Below are 25,260 nucleotides of genomic sequence, written 5' to 3' on the forward strand. Positions count from 1 at the left end.
CCAAACGTCCCCCCCTTCCTTCTTCTTCCCCCAGCTTTATGTGCTGAGCATGACGTCATACGGTGTGGGATAGCCCTTGGGTCAGTTGGGGTCAGCTGTCCCAGCTCTGTCCCCTCCCAGCTTCTTGTGCACCCCCAGCCCACTCGCTGGTGGGGTGGGGTGAGCAGCAGAAAAGGCCTTGACTCTGTCCTGCTCAGCAGTAACTAAACCATCCCTGTGTTATCAACACTGTTTGCAGCACAAATCCAAACCATAGCCCCTTGCTAGCTACTATGAAGAAAATGAACTCTATCCCAGCCAAAACCAGCACAGTATAATTTGGTTTCCTACTTAGTCTTTACAAAGTGCACAGAGTTGTCAACACTGTCCCTCCATGAAAACCCAGTGTTTTCATTCCCAGTTTCAAGGTATTCATTCCCAGTTAGAGGCAGGGGCACTGTCCATGCAAACAAGTACAGGAATGCACACCGGTCCTCTAGACAGCAGGTGTCTGTAAAGAGAAGAGAGTGGAAGGAAAGGCATGGATTGCTGAATGCACTGGAGCATGAGGTGACAGGAGACATAAAGGTAACAAGTCAGACAAGTCACCCATACAGAAAGGAAACAGCACCTTCTCTTTCATCTTCCAGCTCAATGCAAAGCTGCCTTTTCCACTCATGCTAGGACTTCTAATCTCACGTAATACCAAGTCCTGCTCTGTACAGCTCAAGAACCCTTTGCCCACAGCCACCAGGGAATTTCTTCTCGGCCCTTCTCCTGCTCTTTGGATGCACCGAGCACGGGACTCACCTTCCTCGACGCTGCCCTCCCACCCCAGTCCCCTGCCCTCGGCACTGGCACCTCACACCGCTCCAGTTCTGGCCTCAGGCGCCTGTTGTGGGTGACCCACCAGCCGTGCTCTCCATGCCAGGCCCTGCAGGGCTTTGCTCAGGAGTGTTGATGCTCAAGGTCCAGTCTTACAGGGCCCATCGCCTGCAGCGGCTTCACACTCTGATCCAGCAAACTGAAGCCAGCATCATCTATAGCAGCTCTTTGAGCCTCTGTAGCGGGCATCAGTTTAGTCCATAGATTCTCAAAGGCCAAAGCTGGAAGCCTTTTCTTTTTGTAGCCCGTGGGAAAGAAAAGCTATCAAGTAATGAAAATGTCATACTATATTTCTTCTGCCTCTGCTCTGCAACTCAAAAATTGCTGGATCATTCTCCTGTAAGTTGAATGTCATTTTTCTTCTCAACACCTTTCATTTTAAGGGCCACGAATTCAGTGACACGCTGGCCAGAGCTTCCTAGTGCCGATTTACTTGCTGAGCAAGTGGCGTGCAGGCACCGAGCCCACGCTTCCTGTGCACCTGGTTCCGGTGGCCCGGCTTTAACCTGGAGACACTGTGCCTGAGGTCGAAGGGACTTAGCCCCCCTTCTTGCCACAGAAAGAACATGTCAGAGTTTCAGTCAGCCATCAGGAAAAAGAAATAGAGCACTGAAGTAGGTAGGGTACTTCAAAGCTCTTGCAAACACTGCGTGTCTCCTTTACAGAGTTGCTGGGAGAATTTTATAAGCAGGGTAACTCAGAAACAGAGATAATTATCTTCCTCAGATCACAGAAAAAATCCATGTCAAAGGCGAAGCTTGCAGCTCAAGAATTACTTGTGTGCATTTTTCTTAGCGTATATAGTAGAGTCATTTACCTGTGGAAATCACTACGTTCCTAACGCATCATGAGAGCTGATCCAGACTGGGCTGAAAATTCAGACAGGCATTTTCAAACATAACTGCAAATTACAGCTGCCTGGGTTCGTTTGAGCTGCGTAGGGCCTGGTTTTCAGGGGTCTCGCAAACTGGAGACTTTGGACGGACCCAAAGGGAGGGCAGCTGCTGAGAAGGCGGCAGCCTCGCAGACCTGGATCCTCTGTGCCACTGGGGCCGCTGAGCCCTCCACGGTCCAGCTAGAAAAACATCTCTGTGGATATAGCTTAGCATTCACACCTCAAGCTGGCTGCTAGCTGCGTGCTTACTATCACTTTACTCCACTCCATATCTGCGTATCTTTTTCGACTAAATTCCTGGCTCAGATAAATATGAGCCTCCTTCTCTGACCTGCCTGTATCCAGTCTAGACTTAATTTAATAGCAATGTGTTACAAAGATAGCACAGTCCTAACTGATGAGTCCTGGAAGCTGCAGCAGTTGGGAGCTCTGTGTAGGCTCCTCTACCCTTCTGATTTTCTGTTCCCAGCATGATAAATGAGGAGGAGTTCAATCCCTGTGCTGTTACAACCAGACTGTCTCTAGTGTTGAGTTTGAATGGGGAGATATCACAGCCTGCTTAAAGCATTTAACTGAAGTATTTTGAATTGTCCCTGCATCTTACATTCTCTGTGTCCCTTCTTTGACAGTTCAGTGACTTCAGTTTCTAATTTGACCTTCTGAATTGCTTCAGATTAGATTATTAATGCAGACTGCACGTGCACCTGCTTAAAGTTCATCCTCTTCAACCATTCTGTCAGTCCAAGAGCAGTCCCTTCCTCGTCCCATGAAAAGCATCTTGCATCTGAGCCTCCTCCTGTTGAAGTACATCTTATTTCAGACCGCTGCTAAAAGCAGGGCTTTTTTCCTCACCCCATGTGAGGCAAGCAAGGGAAAAGCTAAACCAAATAGCAGTTGAAAGGTGATTCATCAGGCTTAGACCCTTCCTACTACAGGGGCTGTTCCCTTCGCTCAGCTCGTTTCCTTCAGAGCAGCTGCCCAAGCATCTCCGTGTCTGTGGGTGAGAGCAGGGTGCAGCCTTGCATTGTGCCTACAGACAGCTACAGGGCCGTGCAAGTCGCTTAAAGCAACACTATGATTCGGGCGGTTTAAAATAATGATTTTCTGCAAGGCACATTTTAACCAGTAGAAAGCTGTTCATCTCAGATAACCACAGTTCAGGCATTTTATTCCCCACTCTCAAGTAGTATGCACGCATGCCCAGCCTTCCCGGCCATCTCTCTCCCCTGTGCCTTAGTCGAGGAGACTGGGCTTGCGTGAGATGGGATGCACTTGCCCTACAGACTGCATTACTTCCCCTCTCCCTGCGGGCAGCCTGGGAGGTTTTGCCAGTTGTTCCTCCGTTAGCTCACCCCTCATCCTTCTAGAGCAGCAAGAGATCCCCAGAACAACGCCTGGAAGGACACAGAGAGAGGCACCAATTAATTTGGGGAAGTTGACAGGCTGTGTACAGTTCCCAGACCATTAAGAAAAACAGACATCTGAGAGGGAAACATTGGGAAGCTGAGAAGGATCCTGGGGAAAACCCCGGCCAGGAACAGAGCTCTGTACAAGCAGCTGCTGCAAACAGCGCACTAGGAAAGCAGCTACATCTTATGGTGGCCATCGCTGCTCTTCTTCAGAACTACCATCTCACTCCTCTACCCGTGGAAGCGTTTGCTAGCAGTGTGAGCATCTCAAGGACAAATCCCAGATACTGGTTGTACAAGCTGCTAAAGACACATGGGAAGCAATACGCTCCAGTCCAGCCAGACCGCCCTCTTGGTAACAGCTGTTGTCAGCTGTAGATTAAGACATCAGCATCACTCTACCAGGGGTAGAGGTCAGCCCTTGGCTCTGAAGGAGCTATTCCACATCTGGAGTGTTTGTGGATTCCTAAAACAACCCAACCTCATCCACTTACCTATTCAATGGATAATTTCTGAGAAATAACGCCTTTCTTTCTCCCACATGCCTTTCACGTATATTATCTGTATTTTAGATATATGCAGTAGTTCCTGTCTGGTTGTATCAACCAAGTCTGCAGACAGCATTTGTTGCTAGAGGGCTCCCATCAGATGGAGAGAAGGAGTTAATGACAGGGCTATATATCCTGCCTGACACACCAGAAAAGGCAGAGGTCTTCCTGAACTAAGTTGAAAGCTGTGTAGGTGTTCATCTAATTTAAGTTTGGAGAAATGAAAAGCGGTGCTGCTTGAAAGAGAGCAGGGATCTTCAGTTCTTTAGGAAAGTGGTGCACTGGCTCTCAGATGACCCTGAAATCCTGCTGCCAAGTTAATGCCCACTAGCCTCCTTCCTTGTGACCTTCTTCAAGAGAGGAGCTGAGGGCTGTAGTTAACGGGGAATTTCAGAGTAAGGGACCTTGTTTCAGCACCCCAATCCAAATTTTCATAATCTTGAGTAATAGGAATGCTCAGTGTATCTGCTGCAGGATTCTGGCTCACTGGCAGCACTTGTGTTTTAAAGGCACAAAGTATTTCCCCCAGAACACTTAGAGTTATTGTAAACTTGATGGAAAAAGACTGCAGATGTGTCACTGGTGTTCACCTGGAGTGAGGGAAGAGCTCTGCAACGTCAACATTGTTCTTTTAAGGCCAAATGCTCATTATAATGAGCAAAAAAAAGGAAAAGTAATCTCTTGAAACTATTTGTTCCAGGTAAATACAGCCAGTATTTTTAAAACAGATATATTAACTCAAAGGAAATAGCAGGACACTAAGTTCCCAGGACTTCATAAAGGGAAGGGACACATTAATCTAGTCTTCTAGCATAGTCAAATTTAGCAATTGCAGAGATCTGTGTTAAACTAGTCGCATCTTTGTATCTCAGTGCTTAAGGTTACTGATGGCTCAGCTCCAGTTTGCAGTGTACGGGGTCCTGCTGGGTAGCAGTTAGATGGTTTGAAACACATCACCACCTACCGTAGCCACACAGTAAACTGTCAGCTTTTGAATCTCGCTGTATTTATTTTTTTTTTCTTGAAGCTGTAGCATCTTAAATATCTCGGCCTCCTTTAAAAAGGCATGTCTTGCCCTCATCACAGCAAAGTCCTGAATGGAGACACTAGTGCACCTCAAAGACTGAGAAGGGAGAACCCCGTGTGGTATGTCTGGGCTTCAGACCCAGCACAGATGAGTTTTTGAAGCTGGTGCTGTTTCAGCTGACAGGAAAGCCCCTCTTGCAAGGAGCTGCCCCAGGGCAAGGCTGCCGTGCTGCTTGTGTGGGCACAGCCTCTCTGCCTTTCACTGTTTTTCCACTTGTGTGGCTGGGTATGACCGCATTCAGCCAGATATCAACTTTGTCCACAAGCCTTTTCCTGTTGCCTGAAATTATTTCCATGTTGGCTGCTTGGCCTGTCTGCAAGCAGCTGTGTCGGGCTTGTAATGAGGCAATTACATACGCATGGCTCCTTTACAGGAAAGGCCGAGGCTGTTTCTCCTTGAATTGATTGGACTCCTTAATGAGGCTTATCTGTTTTCCCTGCACTCTTAGCTAGGCCATTCACCTTGTCTGTGGGGAACTGGCCTGGTTAGCAATGTAGATTTTTGCCTCTCCGCTTAGCCCTCCTACACTTTCCTCTTCACTGTCTGCAAGCAAATGTTGCCATGTATCTTAAAAACCTAGTGATCTTGAGGATCACGATCTCTTCTTACAGTATGTGGCACAGCTTCTTCCCCCCCACCATAGCCTCAGCTCTCACTGGTACTTAACAGCCTTTTATTTCACCTCCCTACCTCTCATCCCAGCCTCCTGTCTTCTCATTGCAAAAGGAGTCACCTTGCCCTTCAGGTACCTTTTGGACCTTTCCTGTTGAATAGTCTGTCTTCTGGCACTAAATCTCATTTCAGTTGTTCTGTTGTTGCTACTTTGAACATCTTTGAGCTTCTCCTTCCTCTTATATTGTTGACTTAGCGGTCTAAGGATACCATCATCTGACTCGGCTTGCTGAGCCTGCGCAGGTTACTGCGCACAGACAACTGTCGGGGTACGGCCCTGCAGCTGCGGGCGGGAAGGGTAAGCTGAACAAACGGGGGATGCATGTGACTGAGATGTGAAATCTGTTGTCTCGCTAGCAAAGCGTCTTTAAGACACCCTTATAATCATGCTGGATATTATCAAACTTTTAAAAATCTTTAGAAACCAGGCTGAAATCCCATTAAAAAGATAGTTCACTGGGAGGGAACCAGTCCTTCGTGGGTGCTGGACTTCCTTAGGACTTGCTTAGGAAGAGTTTTGTGGCAACAGGTCGTATCAGTTAATATGTGTCCAAAGTACCCTGTACCACACAAAATCCAGATGGCTACTTCTCACGGATACAGAGTTGAAATGCAGATACCTGGTCTGGGTGCATGTTCGTGCAGAGCTGTGACTGGGCTAACGATCCCTTTGGTGCGAGCACAGCACCAAACGGATGCATCCAGCTTGATGCCATCATAAGAAGTGCAACGCTCTGTGACTGTGGGGCTCAGATCCCTTACTACAGGTTTCCTTGGGCTGCTCTGCGTTGCAGTGTAGCTATCCTCAGACACCTGTGTTGTGGAGAACCAGTGTGCCATGGAGGACCAAGTGTCAAGGTGAGGCTCCGGACTAAATTTCTGTCCTGGATTTTGAGTAGCTGAGGGCAAGTTATTGTTTCCTAGATCAACCAGAGAACTAATGCAGAACTGAAACACTGCAATTCACATCTTCAGCCTGGAAAACCCCCTTGCAACCATTGCCTAACTCTGCTGGTTCCTTCACTTGACTAGGCATCTGCCTACTCAACATTAAATTTCAACCAGTGCCCAGCATGCTGCTTCTGCGCCTGACCTGTCCATGGGTGGTCTGCTGCCCAGACCAAGCTGGCATTAGAAATGAGGCATTTCCCTGTTACATTCCCCCTGCCCCATATCCTCGTGTGTCCTCTCCAGTCCTCTCCCTGGGAGAATACTCTGAGCACGGTGAACACAAGCAAACAGGATCAGGCATCTCACAAAAAGCACTTCTCCCAGGAAAGGAAACTGTGACACCCGTGTGTTGCTGAAGGTTTCTGCAAGCACCTCAGTCAAAACACTCCCAAAACGCTACACATCATACACACAAAATAATTGATGTACATTTTAAATGGTCTGCCACCTCCTTCCCTGAGCAGCAAGCCGTGGCTGATAGCCAGCTGCCTTATCCTGCGCAGGGCACAGCAGAGCCAAGAGCCGCTTGCGTCTCCGTAGGGGACGGGCTGAGGTTACGTACGTGCTGCCCCTGCACAGGCACGCTGCCCGGCAGAGACCAGGTGCTGCAGTTCGCTGCCTCTTTTGGTAACGATGGCGCTTGATCAAACCATTCTTGGCAGCCTCTGACAGACGCGATAAGACACTTGCTCGGGAAGCGAACGGCCTGGGCTCTGTTCTGTTCTCAGGGGGTGTGGGCTTCAAACTCTTTGGTCTGTCTAGCAAGAGATGATTTTTAATGTGGTGCTTAGGGCAAGGCTAGGGCGAGCACTTGCCAGCCTGCCTGTTAAAGCCATGCCAACACGTAGCAAAGAATTCAAGGTTCCCTGGGGCAGAGGGGAGCTCACGTATCTGCCTGCTGCTCTGAGTGCTCTCCTGACAGATAAACCCCTGGCTTCCCTCAGGACCAATTCTGTGGGGCATGCAGCAGTGGCTACCTGGGCATTAATATGCACAAGCCCATATGTTGCCCTCTCAGCAGAGGCTCCTAACCGTGAGGGTTTGAGGGAATGCTGCTGTAATGAATCAGCCCGGGCAGTGTTGGGAACATCTAGGCACTAGGCAACTGCCAAATATTGTCATTAATAAAAGGGAGACTCAAGATCTCACTTGTACCTTTCACAGTGATATTTGCTGGTTTTGCTAATCTCACCAGACAGTGCTTAGCAAGCACAGGCCGGGCACTCCTGAGGGCTACATACTGTGGCACAAAGAAAAGAACAACTTGCCATAAATCCAGCCTCAAAAATTTTCAACACCAGCCAAAGACTAGTGCGAGGTGGATGGCATACCCTTCCTATATAAGGGCCTTTCCAGCCTGGACTGTTGATGTTAGGACATGTTAGTGACGAACTCCATGGAGGCAAACAGGAGGCTGCTTTCTCCGCTCTGGGCCCAGGAGGCTGTGAGGAGAGCAGCAGCAGCAGTCCCACCTCATCAGGTTAAACTGAGACTTCATGCGGTTACTCTGCTGAGAGGAGATGCCTTTTGGAAGATGTGGAGAAAGCTGGCATCGGTACCGACCATCCGTCATGAAAAACAATGCTACGTAACACTAGCATCGCACCCACTTTGCTAGCAGAAATGCGTCAACAGCAAAGGGAGGAACTTCTCAGAGGGGATGTTAAAATAATGATTCTCTCATTTTATTTTCATTGTAGTCACTCTCTGAAACAGAAAGTAGACAGCGTATTCACCACTTTTAATTTCCTGATGTCTACAGATGTTTCCTATAATTCTGTTGTGAAGGACACAGCTCCTCGCCTGCCTGGCACCGGCAGCTCCCCGCTGCCCGTCTCCTCCCGCCCGGCACTGGCTGGCCCTGCTGACAGAGGCAGCCGTGGCATCGCTGGGGACAGTGGGGACGCACCTGCACTTGCACTGCTCTTGAACCACACCACCCAACTCCAGCCGTCACCCAACTCCAGCCGTCACCCAGCGGTCCCTGTTGCCCAGCACGATTAGGGTGGGTTTTTACTCATGATAACCATTTGCCTTGATGTGCAGGAGCTCTAGGCAGTCCTGAGGTTACTTGGAGGGAAGTACCGGAGAAGGACCCTGAACAAGCTTCTGATCCAAACAGGCAGCAACGCCTTCTTGAGAAAAGCCTCATTCCAGCCACTGTGTTAACTGTCCAGGCCCTTTTACACGTAGGCATGGGTAGCTTGAACCACTGAAAGAAGGAAAACCAGCAGGAGTTTCCCCTCTACTTTTAGCAGGCAAGGGGGGGAGTGCATGAACCATTTATTTACAGTATAGCAGATAAGTTCAACATGGCGCCCCTTCCTTCGAAAAGCATTTGTCCATTTACTAGTTTCTGGCTATATGATACCTCCCACCTCCACCCAATTCCCAAATCTTGCTTTTGTCAGCCTTTAAATTTGGCAGATCTGAGTCTCTGTAGTTTTGACATTACTGCACTGTATTTGGGAGCTGCTTGCTGTCTTCTGGATGAAAGCTGCTCATCGTTGCTGAGCTGGAATATCCTCGCATTACCCCTTGGGCAGTGCTTGACCCTGAGTGCCAAGATGGCAGCAGTTCACGAGGGAACTCTCAGAAGGAGAAAATCAAGACCAGACCACTGCAAGTCTTGAGAAGAACGTTCCCCTAAAGCAAACTCTTTCCAAATACAGGGAAATGTTACATATTTTTACATATTTTATGTAAAGTAGGATTTTCCTGCCCTTTCTCCTAAAAACAAACAAGTATGCAACCCTCCTTTGAAGTCCATATTCCTCACACTGCTCTGCCCTGTGTTATAGTCAGCTCCTTCCTCTTCATCACCCTCATTATAGCTATGCCATAGCCTTGCAGTTGATTCAGACACACACTTATCCTGTGTTCATTCATCTGTGGTGGGGTAAGTGTTGACCTGGGTACTACTCTAAGGAGGGATGTTGTACTTCTCAGAGTTGTTCTTGTGGCTAACTTATTCACAGACTTCAAGAGACAGGCTGGCAGTGATTTACACTCAGGCAAGAAGCTTGCTTTCCACTGAAAACGTTACAAAAAGGAAGAGTTTAAGAGGAGACCCGACACCTGTGTTCCTGCCATGTGCATTTCAGTAGTTGTAGTCAAATCTTTGTTAGGGCTGCTGTGAGAACTCCTGTTTTCATTATGGCTAGAACTGAAGAAAGCTGGTAGACATCACTGGGCTCTAACAACACTGACTGCCTTGAAGGTAGCACGTGCAATCAGGAGTCCTTACCTCCTCCTGCCTGTCTCCAAAACTTCCGTGTCTAGTATTTTTTTGACTTTTTTTTGACATTTCTCAATTAGTGGGCACTCCCTTGCCTGATGGAAACCAGAATCTACAGCTACATAGAGATATGTACAGAAGAGAAGTATGCCTGAGCCAGAGGAGTCTTAAGCCCATCTTTGGGGCCCAGGAGCTCAGACTGGTCCCAAACCTAATCTGAGGTCCCATTGTTTTCACAGAGTGTTCAGAAATCTGGAGCCCAAACTCCAGCATTCACAATGTATTCCCCCAGGCTGCAGATTGCTTTCCCTGGAGCTGCAAGATTGAAGATTGAATCCGTTGCATGTGACATCGACCAGACGCGGAGGCCACTCTGCACTGGCTGAGGCTTGACCTTAACGTAGGAAAAGCTTTATCTTGGAAGTGCAATGGTTCTGCACAGTTGTGCCTGATCTCATGTGAGACAGACAGAGGCTTACCACTAATTCCTTTTATTGCAAGTCAAACTAGAAACCTGTTTGCATGACCTTTAAAATGCCAGTCCCGGCAAACAACAGCCAAGGATTTTGCAGAGCGTGCTGGGATCATCATACACCTCAACATGCCCTTATACTCTTTCGCAGCCAGATGGTATGTCCTGATATCAGCCCCAGAATTCTCTTTGAATCTCTCAAATGGAAATCTTACTTTCTTTGCTCAGCTTTCTGTTGTGTTTCACTCCTGCATCCTGGCAGTGGGGGACCCATGGCAGTTTGAGGCCGGTTATTCCTCTTTGCCCAGCCATCTGATGGCAGCTTAGCGGAAAAGGATGAGGACTCTGTGCACGCTGCCATTCTTGAAGCTCACAAAATTCTCATCTGGGATGTGAAATGGAGGCGTTTAGCTTCTGGTAAAGGCTGATCAAAGAAAATACAACAGAAAGAGAGAAGTAGAAAAATACTCTTTTCTAGCACTTAGGACACACCTAAAACATCTGCAAGGTGTTCTGGCCTTGTCCTCTTCTGGAAAGTAACTGTGATAAAGCTCTGATACACACAGTTTGCAGAGCTAGCCTAGCCCCACCAGAGGAAGGTGGAGAAGTGGCTCACACGATAGCTTTTGCTCTGGTGGAGCACAGCACAGTAATTATCACTCCTGTTCTCTAGCGAATGGTAGGAAATGCAGGTAGGAGCCTTGGCCTTGCATCCCAGGGTGCTACGAGCTGTGCTGACACAATGATGGACAGGACTGGCTATAAGCTATCACAGAGCCACAGCTGCAGCCACTTCTAGCTGGGGCTTCTGCCAATAATTAAAATTTGCCACAACCAGACAAGGAGCAGCTTCATTGCCAGATAAGACGCCAAGTGAATAAATAAACCGCATAAATCCCTCCTGAAACAGAGAGCTGGAAGGTCTCCAGTGAGAATGATTTGTGAAGAAGGGTAGAGAGAGAGATGGGAAGAAGGATGCTTTGCTGGGACGGAGGGAGGTCAGTGTAGCAAGAAGAGGTTTGTTTATTCAGGGCTTAGATCTTGGGATGTGTTGCTTCTTGAGCCAGGGGCCCAGCGCGCTGCTGAGCTCCAGTCGGAACAAGCATCGTGACATTTCCTTCTAGGGATGTAAAAAATGGGCCAAGGCGAGTGTGAGCCCACCCCCTTCCTGGGCAATCTGTGCTCAGCCTGCGCTGATGCTTTCGTGGATCACGAGGAGAATGAGCAGGCTCAGATTGTGGGTAGCAGCCTCTCCTGATTTTCGCTGCCCAGTTCCTCACACTGATATTCACGTATTTTCCCACCCTCTTGTCTTTCAGTTTGCTCCTTTGGGGGAGTTTGTGTTTTAAACCTACCCTGCTAACTCACCTCTCCCTTCCCAGTCCGAACAATGTTCCCTTTTCAATATGATCCCGATGCCACTGATGTACTCACATGGGCACAGATAGAGTCGGTTCAGGTTGGCAGGAGGGTGCAAAAGGGTATTCATCTAAATGGCAGATGCAGAGAGATGGCTTTGAATGAAACTACAAACTACATATTAGAGAGCTTTTTTCCATCGGTAACTTGGGTCCAATCCTCATTAAAAACTATTCTTGAGCTTTTTTTTGTTCATTTAAAGAGGAGTTCTTTATGAGCTGCCCATCTAATCTTATCTGCACTTAGAAAATGTGAGAGCCAAAACAACTGGTGCCTGTAAGAAGAGGTTGAAAATTAAAATTCAGTTACCTATTTCCTGCCATTGAACAAGACAAAAAGAGTGGCAGATTTGCCCAGGTGAACCTACACTTGTCCTTTCTGTGCTACTCTCTGCTTTAAGGCTAAGACTGACACCCAGGGACCCATTCCAGGTTTCTTTAGATTATCTTCCTTGAACAATAAATGAACCTAGGGGTAGAAAAGGATAGTTGGGTGGATCGGCCTCTTCGGACACTTTCCTTTAGAACAGTTATTAAAGGTATTCCTAACTCAAGGAAAGATTTTATTAAATTCATGCAGCCACATTACTATTATGTTTTGCATCGTGACTGAATATTATTGTGGTCTTTAAAAAGGTAGGACTGGGCTGACACGCAGGTGTGTTTGGCTGGTAATGAGATGCATTCAGGGTGCATTCTCCAGAGCGTAAATTTGTGTCCTCTGTAGCGTAGATGATGTACCGTGTGAATATTCAGCGGCCTTTTGCCTCCAGCTGGCCTCAGTGGTTGAACAGAAGATGGGGCAAGGAGAAGGGATCAGTGCTTGCCCAGGGAAATGGTCACCCCAAATTGGTGGGCAGTATGGGAGGAGCTAGTACTGTCATCACTTCTCCCTTGCTTCATCCGCAAGCGAGTAGGACACCTCCAGTTCATCAAACCCCGTCTCTGCAGGGGAGTCTTTTCAGGAGAGAGGCTACAGCAGCTCACCACAGGGGTAGGAGACATTGACACCCCTCCAGCCCCCGGGGAGCCCGGCAAGGAGGCACGTTCCCTGCTACAGCCTACCATGTCATTCCCAAAATGCTGCTTTCTGTGTCAGAAACAGATACTTGAGAAGTTTGAGAAAGGCTCTTTTCAGCAAAGCTGATTACGAGTGAGTTCAGTTATGCTGAAAAACAGGCACCTCTATCAGATTAAGGCTGTAATGCTCCCCGCGCAAGCTGAGAGAGTTACCCCACTGTATGTGGTATAAGCTTTCCCAGGCAGACGAGGCCTGTGACCGCCTGGCTCCTCAAATCCTGCAGCTACCTTACCGAAAAATGAGAAGGGTAGGTGTCATGGCTGGGAAGGCTTTGCACAGGGAGCACATCATTTGCCTTTGGAGGGCTGAGCCAGGCAGGGAAGAGGGGGTCTGCAAGAGGCTCTGTTCCCTCCTGAAATCCAGTACCTCGGTGAGGGCTGATGCTTTAATTCCAAAGGAAACCACAGCACTGCTTCCCAGAGTTTCTTGCTGGCCTCCAGGCGGAGTGTGATGATGGTTTATTTTGACTTAAGCAGTTTCCTCCCCACAGATGCATCCCCCATCCCTTCCTTAGCTGAGCAGCTCCTACAGGTGTAGAGCTTTGCCTCTGCCGTGCAGCGAGGAAAACCCGCTCCCCAGCCACCCGTGCGGCTGCGGCTGTTTGAAGTGGGGCTTCTGGAGATCTCTGACACAGTATTTGTGGGGCTTTTGTGGATGCTGAACGGAAACTTCTTCCAAATCACTCGGCTGCCAGCAACGTGCTCCCCGTGATGGCTCACAGCCGCTCCCTGGATTCACAGCCTGCACTCAGCTGCATCTCAGGTGGGAGGCAACAGATTGCAAGGTGAAATACCAGTGCCACAGACCAGAACAGCCTTTACCAGCAGGCATGCAAAAATATGATTTTACTGTCAGCCCGCTGAACAAGAGGACACATAAGGATGCAATTTCCTCAGCCTCTGGCTGGAGCGGTTAAAGGGAAGCCCTCACCCCTGTGCTGCAGTCTGCTCCTGCCACCCCTCCATCCCCTCCCGCTACGCCAGTGCAAGCGCTTGCCGGGCTGTGTTGTGGACTCGATTGCTGAAATGATCCGGGTTAAAAATAACCTTGTAAAGAGTTAAGGGGCATATTTTTAGCCCAGATCATTTCAGTGATCTGGTTTACAGCACAGCCCCACAGACTCACACTGGTGCAAGGGAGGGGGGAAGGGAGGAAGGAAAGGTCAAGGGAGAATGAGCAGTTGGAAACATAAGCTGTCTTTCTGCCAAAACCAGGACCTTACGAAACTGCACCCCGAAAGCACTGACCCTCTCTTGTTTTCATCTAGCATACTGACAACTGCCGCCTTGTGACGCAGCGTTGAGAGCTGGGTGCTGAGGATCACTATTTCTGGATCCTGTTCGTGTAATCAAGACACTAGCCCTGAGCCTCGGATGCCTTATTGTGTCTGCCTCTGGCACATTATATTTGTCATTATTTTTGCCATATTTGCTTTTGCTGAGGTAGATTGTATGTGCAGCAACCAAAACACCCATGAGAGCCACAGGGGAGATTTGCAGAGCTTGTACGGACGCGGGGTATGGGAAGGCAGCCAGCACGATGGACTGGTGTGAGAGTGGGCTGCAGGGAACTGTTGCTGAAAAACTCTTTAGAAGCAAGGGAGGGATGTAGAGGTTGGGGACTGGCCTCAAAGCCACGTCTAGATGCAGCTACATGCAGATGGGGGTGGAAAGTGCACCGGACCAGTACCAAAAATTGTGTAACCGTCACTGATTTCATAGGGGCTGAATACTCCAGCCCTGCAAGGTGCTGTGGAGGGCTTGCATCTCATATAAAAGGTGCTCTGTCGGCCAAAATATCCTACCTGCAAAAGCAGACATGTCAGAGGATTCATAGGGGAGGGAAGGAGAGTAGGGCAGTACAAATCGCTGCTGTTATTCGGCTGGTATTTAAGCACTGCATAAGCCAAAACACTCCACTGTATGGCAGCTAATAGACCTTTGCTCTTTTCATCAGCCAAACCAGGTGCACAAATCCAAGCCTGAACTTCTCCTTCAGTATCTGCTTCTGACCCCCACTGGTACCCTTTCAGACTAGCATTTCCAGTAGCATATTATGGACAGTGACAAAACTGGTGGGATACCAATCCTGTGAGATGGAGTGATAGCTTTCAGTTGCAAGGGGGTGGGTCATGACCAAAAGTGCTAGCTGAGGGCTGTTGGAGCCAGTTTTGCACCAGCACCAGCAGGACATTCAAATTCACCCCCAAAACCACCTCTGGCTTTCCAGTTTTCCCCAGGATTCTTTGCAATTTTGATTTCATAAGAAACTTCTTGTCTGCAGTGACACTCCCCACCTGTAGCTTAAATCCATGATCTTTAAGAAAAGCTCTTTGTGAGTACCCAGACGGGATGCACAGAGAAACTCTTCAATCTCTTTACCTCTTTTCTGTGGGCTTTTAATACGCACCTTCTCTCACCTGGTGCCCACGGTGGGTCCATGGGCTCTAGCAGGAGAACTGGCAAACGTCCTTGAGCCAGGTAATGACACTGCTGTCCTGAGGGGCCCCCCCGCGAGACATCATTACTCCCACATCAGGCAGCCTTACAAGCCCTTGCATCTTCTGGCACATTAAATCGCCAGTGAAGTTGAGATTGTTCTTCTCCAGTGCTGCCAAAGGGACCAGGTTCAGTTTTAAAAGCAGATGAAGAAAGATGGGGTTGAAAACCATTTTCAAATTTACTCAATTTTATAAATTTATTTGGAAGAGGAAAGTGAAACCCCTTACAGAGAACTTGCTAGTTGCACTTCCTCTTCTGCAGACAGTGCCATGCTTACATTGATGGTATAATTCAATTCCTGTTTTGCTGCTCTGTCTGACATTTTTCAGAATATGCAATGCTTAGGCACTTACTTTTACGGAACGGTAAAAGACCTCAGAGTAGCAGTCACCAAATTACTGATGGAGTAAGTCTTTTACCTTAGCTTGCGGGTTTTAGTCCATGCAGGCTGACTGTGCTTCTCTTCTGAAAAGGAAAAGAATCAGCAGTTGGCTGCAAAGAGCGCAAAATTAACATCTGAGTAATTTCACCTTTCTTGCCAAAAAAGAGCAGAGCTGCTCCTCTTTATCATTCATAAAAGTGGTGGGCTGTGTCACCGAGACAGAAAAAATGACCAGGAATGGGAGAGGCTACCTTAATATCGTGGGGCAGGAGAGAGCCAGCACTGAGCTCTTGGGTGAGAGGAGCAGACGCGTGTCTTAGTCATGGAAGAGGCTGAGGGCTGGTATGTGCTCTGGGGTGAGAGTGAGGCTTCCCACCTTCCTCCCAGCGGGAGGGAGACTGCCAGTCCAGCCCCTGGAAACCAGGGGGACGGTGTTCTCCTTGCAGTGCAAGGAAGGGAACTTCTTGCATCCGAGTGCTCCGGTATGGCGCTTTCCCTTGACTAGAAGACATAGAGCCTGGCACACCAGTTGGGAAAAAATAAAGCAGCTGTGGAAAAAGCTGGATACAGGATGGCGGTGTAATTGCCAGAAAGGATCTGAGAAAGGACTTTTCCTGTTGCAAAACACGTAGTGTAATCGGAGAGTCTGCAGCTGGCAGTTTCGGGAGGACACAGCCCGTGGGCTACATGTGCTAATCTTAGAAAGGCATGTTCACTGCTTCCTGGGCCCTGGCCGGTGAGCTTCACGCCGGCGAGAGCCGCGTTGCAATCAATGCCTGCTACCAGCAAAACAAGAAATGCGTGGAATCATTCCAGCCCCACAGCTCTGATCAAATCCAAAGAAAGGGAGCTATGTTTTCAGACTGTAACTCAACAAAAATTTTTAAAAAAAAAGGAAAGAAAAAACACACCCACCCCAAAACAGGAGGTCAAAGAAGCCAAGAGGAAGTACAGTGTCTTTTCTGGGTAAAGGCAAAGGGCAGTGAAAGAAGCTCTTGGAGAAAAAGGGACTATGAGGGGGGCAACCCTTCCACCACAGACACTGAGCACCTGCAGCTCCTCAGCCTCGACTGAGTCCTCAGTTCTGGTGTCCGTTCTGCCATGCCCAGTTATCCTGGGAGCTGGCATGCTGAGCCAAGCCTCCCAGTCCATCCCGCCTTCGCCAGGTTCATTCTTTGCTCCCTCCTCTTTCCAGCCTGCCCTCCCTTCACGGCAGGGAGCCAGCCTGACGCTGGGAACTGCTCTCCCTCCCCACTTAGCCCAGCCATCATTTTTTGTGTGCAGCCAGTTGCCCTGCTGATCTGCTTACCTCACTGTTTCTTCCGTTCCCCTTATCTGCCACTTCCCCTGCCTGTAATTACTCCAATGAAGGCTGAAAAGATGAGGGGAAGGTGCTAGAAGTTCACTGAGAGAAGACAGCTTGATACAGCTTTTGTGGCTGGATGCAGGAAAGCTGGTCTGAAGTGTATGGAAAGTTTAACGGGGGAGATGTAGTCAGGATCCTGGAAATGGGGAATGGCAGATGGCTACTGGGGCTTGTGGGCCTGGAAGAAAGAAGATAGCATCTATTGGCAGTGTTTATTTACAGCTCTCTGAGAAAGGGAAAGACCCTTTTCCACAATGCAAACGGACCTTAGCCATGCTGCTCTCTACCAGGTATTTCAGACTAGAGAGTGCTCCAAGCTGCAGATGATGAGATGATCCTTAATGTAACCTCCTTGATTTGCTTTTAATCTAGAAACTCGGGGTCTGAAGGAATTCCTTCTTTAATATGACTGCAAGTTTCCACAGCTATTTCTCTAGCCCCTGTAGCATGGTGACCCAAAGGAAATGGTCCATACGTGGGCCAGATTGGTGTTTCAAGGGCCTTTCACCTCCAGCGATGCTGAAGGAGTGGCTGTGTTAACGAGACAGCAGGTCCCTCCCAGGCAGAGTGGCTGAAAGGGAGAAGGAAGGGCTCTGCTGGAGCCTTTGGAGAAACAGAAATTTATTCCTCCAGCAACAGCCTTTGGGGAAACTTTCTGACTGAGAAGCAGAAGAGTATTGAGGCAGAGGGGTAAGAAGTGTGGTGTTGGCCATGCATTCATGGTGGTGGTACAGGGAGCGGAGGTATGAGGTTCCTTGCTGATGGGTCGTAGCCTGGTTTGTTGTTTTGAGGTCTCCACCTCTAACAAAACGAGGATTGTTGGTTAGTTATTCTCAGTTCCTCTGGTTCGGTTTTCCCTGGCATCAGATACTAGAGATGAAGAATAAAGGTTTCCTTTCATCAACTTTGATTTCAAGGCTTTCCACTCATATCGCTTGATACACACATAGCAAAGCAAACAAGGTAAACGTGGGATGACAGCAGGGCTGTGTGCTGTGGGAAGAGCCGCCCCATCCCGTCTCCAACAAGCCTCCCACTTCTCAGCCTGTGGTGGACCCAGGGGAGGGGAAGCTTCTCTCAGCCTTGGTATTTCCTCCCTCCCCCCACCCGCCTGAGTATTTCACTGCCAAAAAAGCAGAACGGCGCAGGGACATCCCCAAGCAGATGCTGGCTTGCTGCGAGGACAGGGAATGGCTTCTCGCAGCAGAACCACTGGAAAAGGAAGGGCGCCGGTGACCAGGGCAGTACAAAAGGGATGGGAGGGCTGAGAAGGTGTACGGGAACGTCCTTTACCGCCTGGCTCCATCTGCTCACTGCGAGGAAAAGATGGGGAACAGAGACTTGGCTTGAAATACTTAGTTTGCTTCCAGTGAAAAATACTAAGTGTAGGCTCTTCAGCTAGAGCTGAAAGGCTCTGCATGAATTACTGATTTTCTGGGATATTCGAAAATGCTGCTAGGTCCTGTCTTCCCAAACCTTTTGCCCTCAGACTGGATGATTGATGCCAGATGTAAGAAACTGCTGTAAGTCCCTGCTTACTCTTGAACTTTATAACACATACACAAGCTTCTCTCTAGCCTGCTTGCTTTTCCCAGCCTTTGCTCATAGCTCGTTGTTCCCCATTTGTCAGAACAGGCCAGCAGAGACCAACTCAGAGGTGGACAAGTCGGCATCGCCCTCAGTGGCTCAGCTAGCAGGGAAATTCAAAGAGCAAGCAGCCAGTATCACTGGAAAAGAGGTAAGGAGCTCTGCAGCCACCAGCAGGTAATCAAGTGGGAAACGAGGCACCCGCCTCTGCCCGTAGAAGTTACAGCATCAGTGATCTGAGCATGAATCCACCTTGATTTTGAGTCTTCACAATGGATTTGTCTCCTAGTACAATGCAAGCTATGATGGTATCTTCCATGCATTGCCGACTTGTGGACGAGTATTTTGGTAGAGCCATACTTTGGGACAACTCAACACTGTAACTGAGACACTGTAAAGCTTGGCAGGGTACACATATATACCTAACAGTAGCAGACAGCAACGCATGTACTATCTGGGCTGGCTTTTGTGGGCAGAGGGCAGCAATAAATAATGAAATAGCTAATATTGAGCCATGGAAAAAGAAAGCAAATAACAGATTACACAGTGTAGAAGCCAGTGGCAGGTCACCAGCACCTTGTTCACAAAAGGAGAAGGTTTTCTCCAGGTAATTCCTTCTGTATGGGTCTGAGAGAGAAAGCTGTCTCTTTACTTGCCCTCGTTACCTCTTCCCAATGACATTTCAGACTCTGTGCCTGTCTCTATCATGCTGAAACTTTATTTTATTGAAAGCCAACTATGCCAAGCTTTACCTCACAAGCTGTCTTTCACCAGATAAGCAAAACACTAGGATACCTCTCTTAGGAAGAAAGGAAAGTCAGTGTGTTTATGGATGGAGGTTGACATTTTAGGAGAGCCCCCTCTATCATTATGCACTTTTTTAGAAGCATAAATGTTTACCGGTGGCCCTCCTTAGTCAGTGGGTGCTCCTTTAAAACTGAACTGCTTCCTTCTGCTGCTCATCTGATTTCAGCACGTCCCAGGCTGGGCCTAAGGGGATCCTCCCCGCCACCCCTCCTGCCTTTGGCTGGATGCAATGGTGGCCGCTGTCCTGCAGGGCTGGCATGCTACCGTCTATCAGCGGTTAGCACTCCCATAGCCAGGCCCCAGGATGGGAATAGCCAATCTCTTCCCAAGCACTTTTTTTTCCCTCTAGTCACCAGCGCACCACTCCATCCGTCCCATTACAGCCATTTCCTCTTTTTAAGGTATGGGATTTAATTGCACTAAGCCCCTCACCCTTCAGAAGGCAGCAAGTTCCCAGACCTCTCTTGTGTTATCTGCAGACCTCTGCGGCTCCCAAGCCAAGGCAGTGCGGAGGGGCCTCACAGTGTGGGGAAACTCATTTTCTCCAGAGACAGAGGAGGACAAAGTTTCCTGTCTTTTTTCTCCAAGCCATCTGTCACTTCCCCACCGGCTTTCTCGAGCTGGCTTCAGATTAATGGCTGAGTGGATGGTCTTTAACCCTTACTTGACCCATGCCAGCAAAGGGGAACCTATCAACCAGTGAACCTCTGATACATTCACTGTGGCATAGCGCAGCGTTTCACGGTTGCAAAACGGTGGGGTTTCAATAAGACGTGACATTATTGCTTCCTAGCACGCCATAAAGATAGGGCAGGGCCACCCATGGCTGCTTAGAGACGCAGCATTGCCATGCCTGAGTGCAGCATCACCAGAAGTTAAGTGACATCAAGTCTACAGGTCCTCCAAGACAGCCAGCTCTACAGAGGGCAAAGACACTATAATCCAACTTTTCACATGCCTACCTGTTAGAAGGTAACAAAATTATCCAAATATTATATTGTGGATATTATCCAAGATCCACAATATTATCTGAGTATTTTGTCTGTTAACACATAAAAGGTGTGTTAACAGGTTGGCAGGAGACTACAAACCTGGCATAAAAACAGAGACAGCTTGACTTCAAGACCAGAGCAATAGTTATGAAGGAGCAACTCCATAGGTGCTGTGCTGTGCATCTCTTCCTTCCTAGTGAGCACTCTCGTACTTCTGAGAGCCCAAGGACATTCAGAAGGAACCAGTGTCCCTGCCGTTAAGTTGCCTTGTTTCTTCTCCCCTGGAGAATCTGCTTCTTAGGCAAATTAAAGGTTACAGCTGAGGACTTGTCTCTGCGAGCTGCTCTTCTTCATTAGAGAGAAACGAATGGGGCTGTAGGGCATGTTGAAAAAGTCAGAATTCCCCTTTTTGCACCTAAAATATATCCGATGCAAAATAGGAAAATCACGAACCAGGTAGGCAGCTGAGACTCATTAAAAGGAAATCCTGGTAATAAGACGGGAAAGAGAACAATAACAAGTTATTCCAGTGTGAGGGGGTTTCCAGCAAGACTCTTTGAAGAAATGGGCTCAAGTTGTGCCAGGGGAGATTTAGATTGGGTATTAGGAAAACTTTCTTCATGGAGAGAGTGGTTAGGCATTGGAACAGGCTGCCCAGGGAAGTGGTGCAATCACAGTCCCTGGAAGTACTCAAAAAATGTGTGGATGTGGTGCTTAGGGACATGGTTTAGAGGTGGACCTGGCAGCTGGGTTAATGCCTGGACTCGATGATCTCAGAGGTCTTTTCCAACCCTAACGATTCTATGATTCTATGATTCTAAGATGAAGCTTCTGGGAAGGCTTCCCCACCCTCCACAGCTTAGAAGAGTGTCCTTTGCACAAAGCCTGAAGTGTTGTGGTTCACGCTGTGGAAAGAGATACAGACTACTTTTCCAACACAAGGATTGGGCTCGAAATGCTACAAGCACACCTAGCATGCTGGCCACATGCCCATATGCTAATATCTTGTGCTGCCTTTGGATGACTCCTTTAGGCAAGCTGAGCCCTGCCATCCAAGCCGGTCACTTAGAGAGCATGCCCTTTGGTGCCTGAGTTTCACTTCCTTTTTTTAAAAAACTGATTTCCCTGCTGCTAAGTTGCTTGTTTTCTTCTCTTAGGTACCACCACATAAGCCAACTCGGAGGAAACCACCATGCTCCCTTCCATTGTTTTCCCACAAAACTGAGACAAGTGACAATGGTGAGCAAGTGAGTATCAATTTAATAGGGGGACAAGGTCTCTCCTCTCTGCAACCTGTTCTCTCCTGCGACATGAGCTTGGAGGTAGCAGAGAGGTCAGGCTGTGCAGCAAAAGACATCAGTCATGCAGCATCAAACCTTCCCCTGCTTACACACATAGTGACTCAGTCAGCTGCACGCTGTTTCCCACAAGTAGCATGGATACATGTCCCATTTCTACTACTTTTGGTTTTACCCTTAGAGCACTGATGGATCCACCCAGTTACCACTTTTCAAGCATTTTAAAGCAGGAACCACTGACATTTATTAGATATGAACAGTGCTTAGCACAGGAAGCATCCATGCTGTTTGCTGCCTTCAAATGAACTCTAGAGGTTTGAGTATAATGGCGTAATAGTTCTGCTCTTGAGATGTCTCCTTCTTCAGAAAAAAGAGAATAATTAATCCAGAGTGAAGAGGGATTTTGTCAGCAATTACCCACAGAATATTGTCTTGAGGTGTCCTCCGTACAGCACCCTTGAATGAGCAGGTCCCAGTAAGCTGGCTGCTACTCACTAAAGTTTATGCTCAGGCCCTTTCCAGTCACTTCTGTCCTTCTGTATTTCAGGGTTTGAGGTCTACCCACCAAATTTCACATTGTGACCTGCTCTTAACAAGGGGGTGGTTCTTTGTCCTTCTTTTCTGACAGCTACAGGCTCCTGCTGCCTCCATGCCAAAGGAGCACAAGCTTTAAAATCTTAGATTCCTTCCTTTTCCTTTGGACCTGAAAAAAAGCAATGTGCCCCTTCTCAAAGCAATGCTTTCCCTTTCTGAAACTGTTTTCAGCCTTTCATAGCTCTACCTTTCCAGCCACTTCGGCCTTTCCTGCCCATACTAATTGGATACCCTTTAACTCTGTTAGTCACGTGGTGGCAGAAAGTCTTTCCCGTCACAAAAAATTCACAACATTTACCAACATTGAGGCTTGTACCCTTTAAGAGGTAGAATTTTAATCTGTCTGGTCCTGAAATAATACTGGGGGAAACTGCGTCATAGGCTAGATACCTTAGTGAAGGCCAAGCAGCAGGAGAGCCATTACACATCACCTAACTCAGGTACTTCAGCCAGAAAGCAGTCAGTCACCTTTTCTCCCAGAGGCAGAATACATGTATGTAGAGCCCTAGGATGGCTAGATAACAAAAGGGGAGCAGGGTCAGGAAAGAAGAAAGCAAACTTTTGCGTGAAGACACTATATGAGGCTTCATTTGCTCCCCTGCTAGCACTTTCTGCTTATCTCTTCCAAGTTTTCTGCCTTCATTGTATTTCGTCTTTTTCACCTACTTTACCGTGACTTTTTCATGTTTCATTTTGTTTTGCAGAAGCGGTCTCCAAATGCTTGCCCCATTCCCAAGGTCAAAGTGAAAAGCTCCCCCATGATTGAAAAGCTGCAGGTAGGTCCTGGAAGAGCCCGCATGGCTGCCCCAGCAAACTAAAACTGATGGGCATTTGTCATAGCTACTTCCCCTGCGGAGCAGCCACAGGGGAAAGGGATCCAGGAGCCAAGGGTGACAGCTAGGTAAGCAGGGCAGTCGCCTCACCGACAAGGGCCCAGTCGCACAATACACAAAGAAGAAAGGCAGAGCAGGTCTGGTAACGGTAACCAGTGTCAGAAACAGTCCAGTGATACTCAGGCACGTCCACAGGCAGGTCAGTGCATGGGTCGGGATCATTTGGATCTGCAGGGTACGTGGCTGGGCATGGGCATGGCAGCAGCACAGCTCAGGCAGAGAGCAGGGGCAGGAGCCTCAGTTTAAATGCAGCTTGAGAGAGAAAGTGAGGGAAACCCTGGCTGAGATTTCTTCCAGCTCTTTCTTCGCAGCAGTCTAAATCAAACTGAGTCACCTGCACCCTATCGGGGAGCTGGCCTTGAGCGCAGGCAGCTACAGTCCTGGCAGCGGGGAGTGCGCTCCGGGCCCTGGCACTCCCCTGCACGTGCCGAGAACCTCTGCACTTCCCTCGCCTCCATTCCCCCGGTTACGCACAAACGCACGCAGTGATCCTTGCCCTTTCTGTACCTCTCCGCGGCGCCTGATTCATGCCGCTGAGGGCAGCTCAGCACTCGATAGCCCATAGACGTAGTGCCCTGCCACTGCCAGCTGCCTCTCCGGGCAGCGCCTGCGACTCCAGAGCTCAATGCCTCCTGGCCTCCCTGACACAACGTAAGCCTATTCATAGCACTGTCCCTCTTCACACACCCAAGGACATTTGCCTACAAAAGCTTCCTAGTGACAGGCCAGCGGGAAGTGTTTTGCCACAGTTAATCACAAGCTTGCTTCTTCCCATGGTCTTCTCACTCCTCACAACTGCACAGATCATTCAGAAGACCTGCAGACCAGGCTTGAAAATGCGAGGTCTGCTTGGGCACACACAGAGATGGTTTAAATCTCGAAGTGATTGCTGGCTGCCTGTTCAGACTTTCTCCCGGCTCAGCCACTGTAGACTGTTGGCTTGGCTGGGCCACTGGAAAATCCCAAAAGGCCTCAGGATGACAAAAGGACAAGTCCTGAGATCCAGCTGCTGGGGAAGGGCAAATGTCCAGTCATAACTTCTCTGCCCGGACTTGTTTGTTGACAGTGTCACCAGGAGAGACCCATAACCAGAAGGTATGTGGGTTGTGACAGCTGAGAGATGTGGCAGCTCCCGTGGCAAGAGCAAGGGTTCCTCCGTCTGGTTGCCGCATGCAGTACACGCCGGTGTCATGCACGCCCGTGATGGGGATTTTTCTTTGCAGGCCAATCTGGCTTTTGCTCCAGCTGCTCTGCTGCCGGGAGCATCTCCCAAAAGCCCTGGTCTGAAAGCCCTGGTTTCTCCGTTCAGCACCCCTCCCTCAACGCCCAGCAGCCCAGGGACTCAGTCCCAGCCCACTGAAGTGAATGAGACGCCGGTCAGCTTTGATCAACCCCCGGAAGGCACTCAGCTGCAATTCTATAATAAGGTAGGGTATGTACTAGGATCTCTCCATCACAGCAGGATAAGGCTTGCTTATCACTTGGGGATGAAGAGGAAGAGGAGACCGTAGCCCTCAGTCCTGCCATAACAGTGTGCATTTGTAGCCAAGGGAGGAGACCTATGCGCTGGGTTTGAAACAGCCTTTCAGTATAGCTCTGTGGAGCCTCCTCTCTGCCTGCCTGCACATGGAGCTTCATGGCCCAGCAGCTCCAGCAGCCTTCCTGGCCGAACGGGTAACGGGAAGGGGTGAGGTGGCAGGACTCAGTCACTCCAGCTCAGCAGTAACAGGGTGGCTGGTGCCTGGGCAGGGAGCACTGCGAGGAGGTAGTGCCACGTGCCAGCAAACGTCAAAGGTGGCTGAGGTGCAGTTCAGGGAGCCACGTAGAGCACGATGGTTTGCCAGGTGTCCCACAGAGTGCCCAGCACTTAAATGGGGAGCTGTAACCTGCATTCGCCATCGTCAGCTGGAGTTTTGGAGCAGACTCCTTCCTCAACCACCAAACTGCCCAGAGTAGAAAAGGCTGAGACATCCAAAGTCAGCATCACCTGCATAATGAATGCAGCGTCCTTGGGTTTAGAGTCTTAACCTGGACAAGAAGCCACAGTTTAAATTGGGACAATGATCTCCAGCACCATCTTTACAGAAGGAAAAGAGGCATATATTAGGGAGCTGCACGTCCTCAAAAGTAGTCTCTCAGGGGTAGGAGCCCTCATCTCCATACCTCTCAGTAGCAGAGCAGGAAAAGCGAGGCCACCAGCATAGC

General features: G+C 48.9%; 1 protein-coding gene across 2 annotated transcripts in view; it reads left to right on the top strand.

Annotated features, from left to right (window-relative positions):
- RCSD1 (RCSD domain containing 1) overlaps positions 1 to 25,260 on the top strand; it is a 36,141-nt gene that overhangs the window by 7,243 nt on the left and 3,638 nt on the right. For both annotated transcript variants that reach the window (XM_082332655.1, XM_082332654.1), the window contains exons 2-5: positions 18,515 to 18,622; positions 21,428 to 21,517; positions 22,867 to 22,938; positions 24,279 to 24,482. In XM_082332655.1, the coding sequence (XP_082188781.1) occupies positions 18,515 to 18,622; positions 21,428 to 21,517; positions 22,867 to 22,938; positions 24,279 to 24,482 (474 nt within the window). The remainder of the gene's footprint in view (positions 1 to 18,514; positions 18,623 to 21,427; positions 21,518 to 22,866; positions 22,939 to 24,278; positions 24,483 to 25,260) is intronic.

This window comes from Platalea leucorodia (assembly GCF_965183815.1).
Source record: "Platalea leucorodia genome assembly, chromosome: 2".
Lineage (NCBI taxonomy): Eukaryota > Metazoa > Chordata > Aves > Pelecaniformes > Threskiornithidae > Platalea > Platalea leucorodia.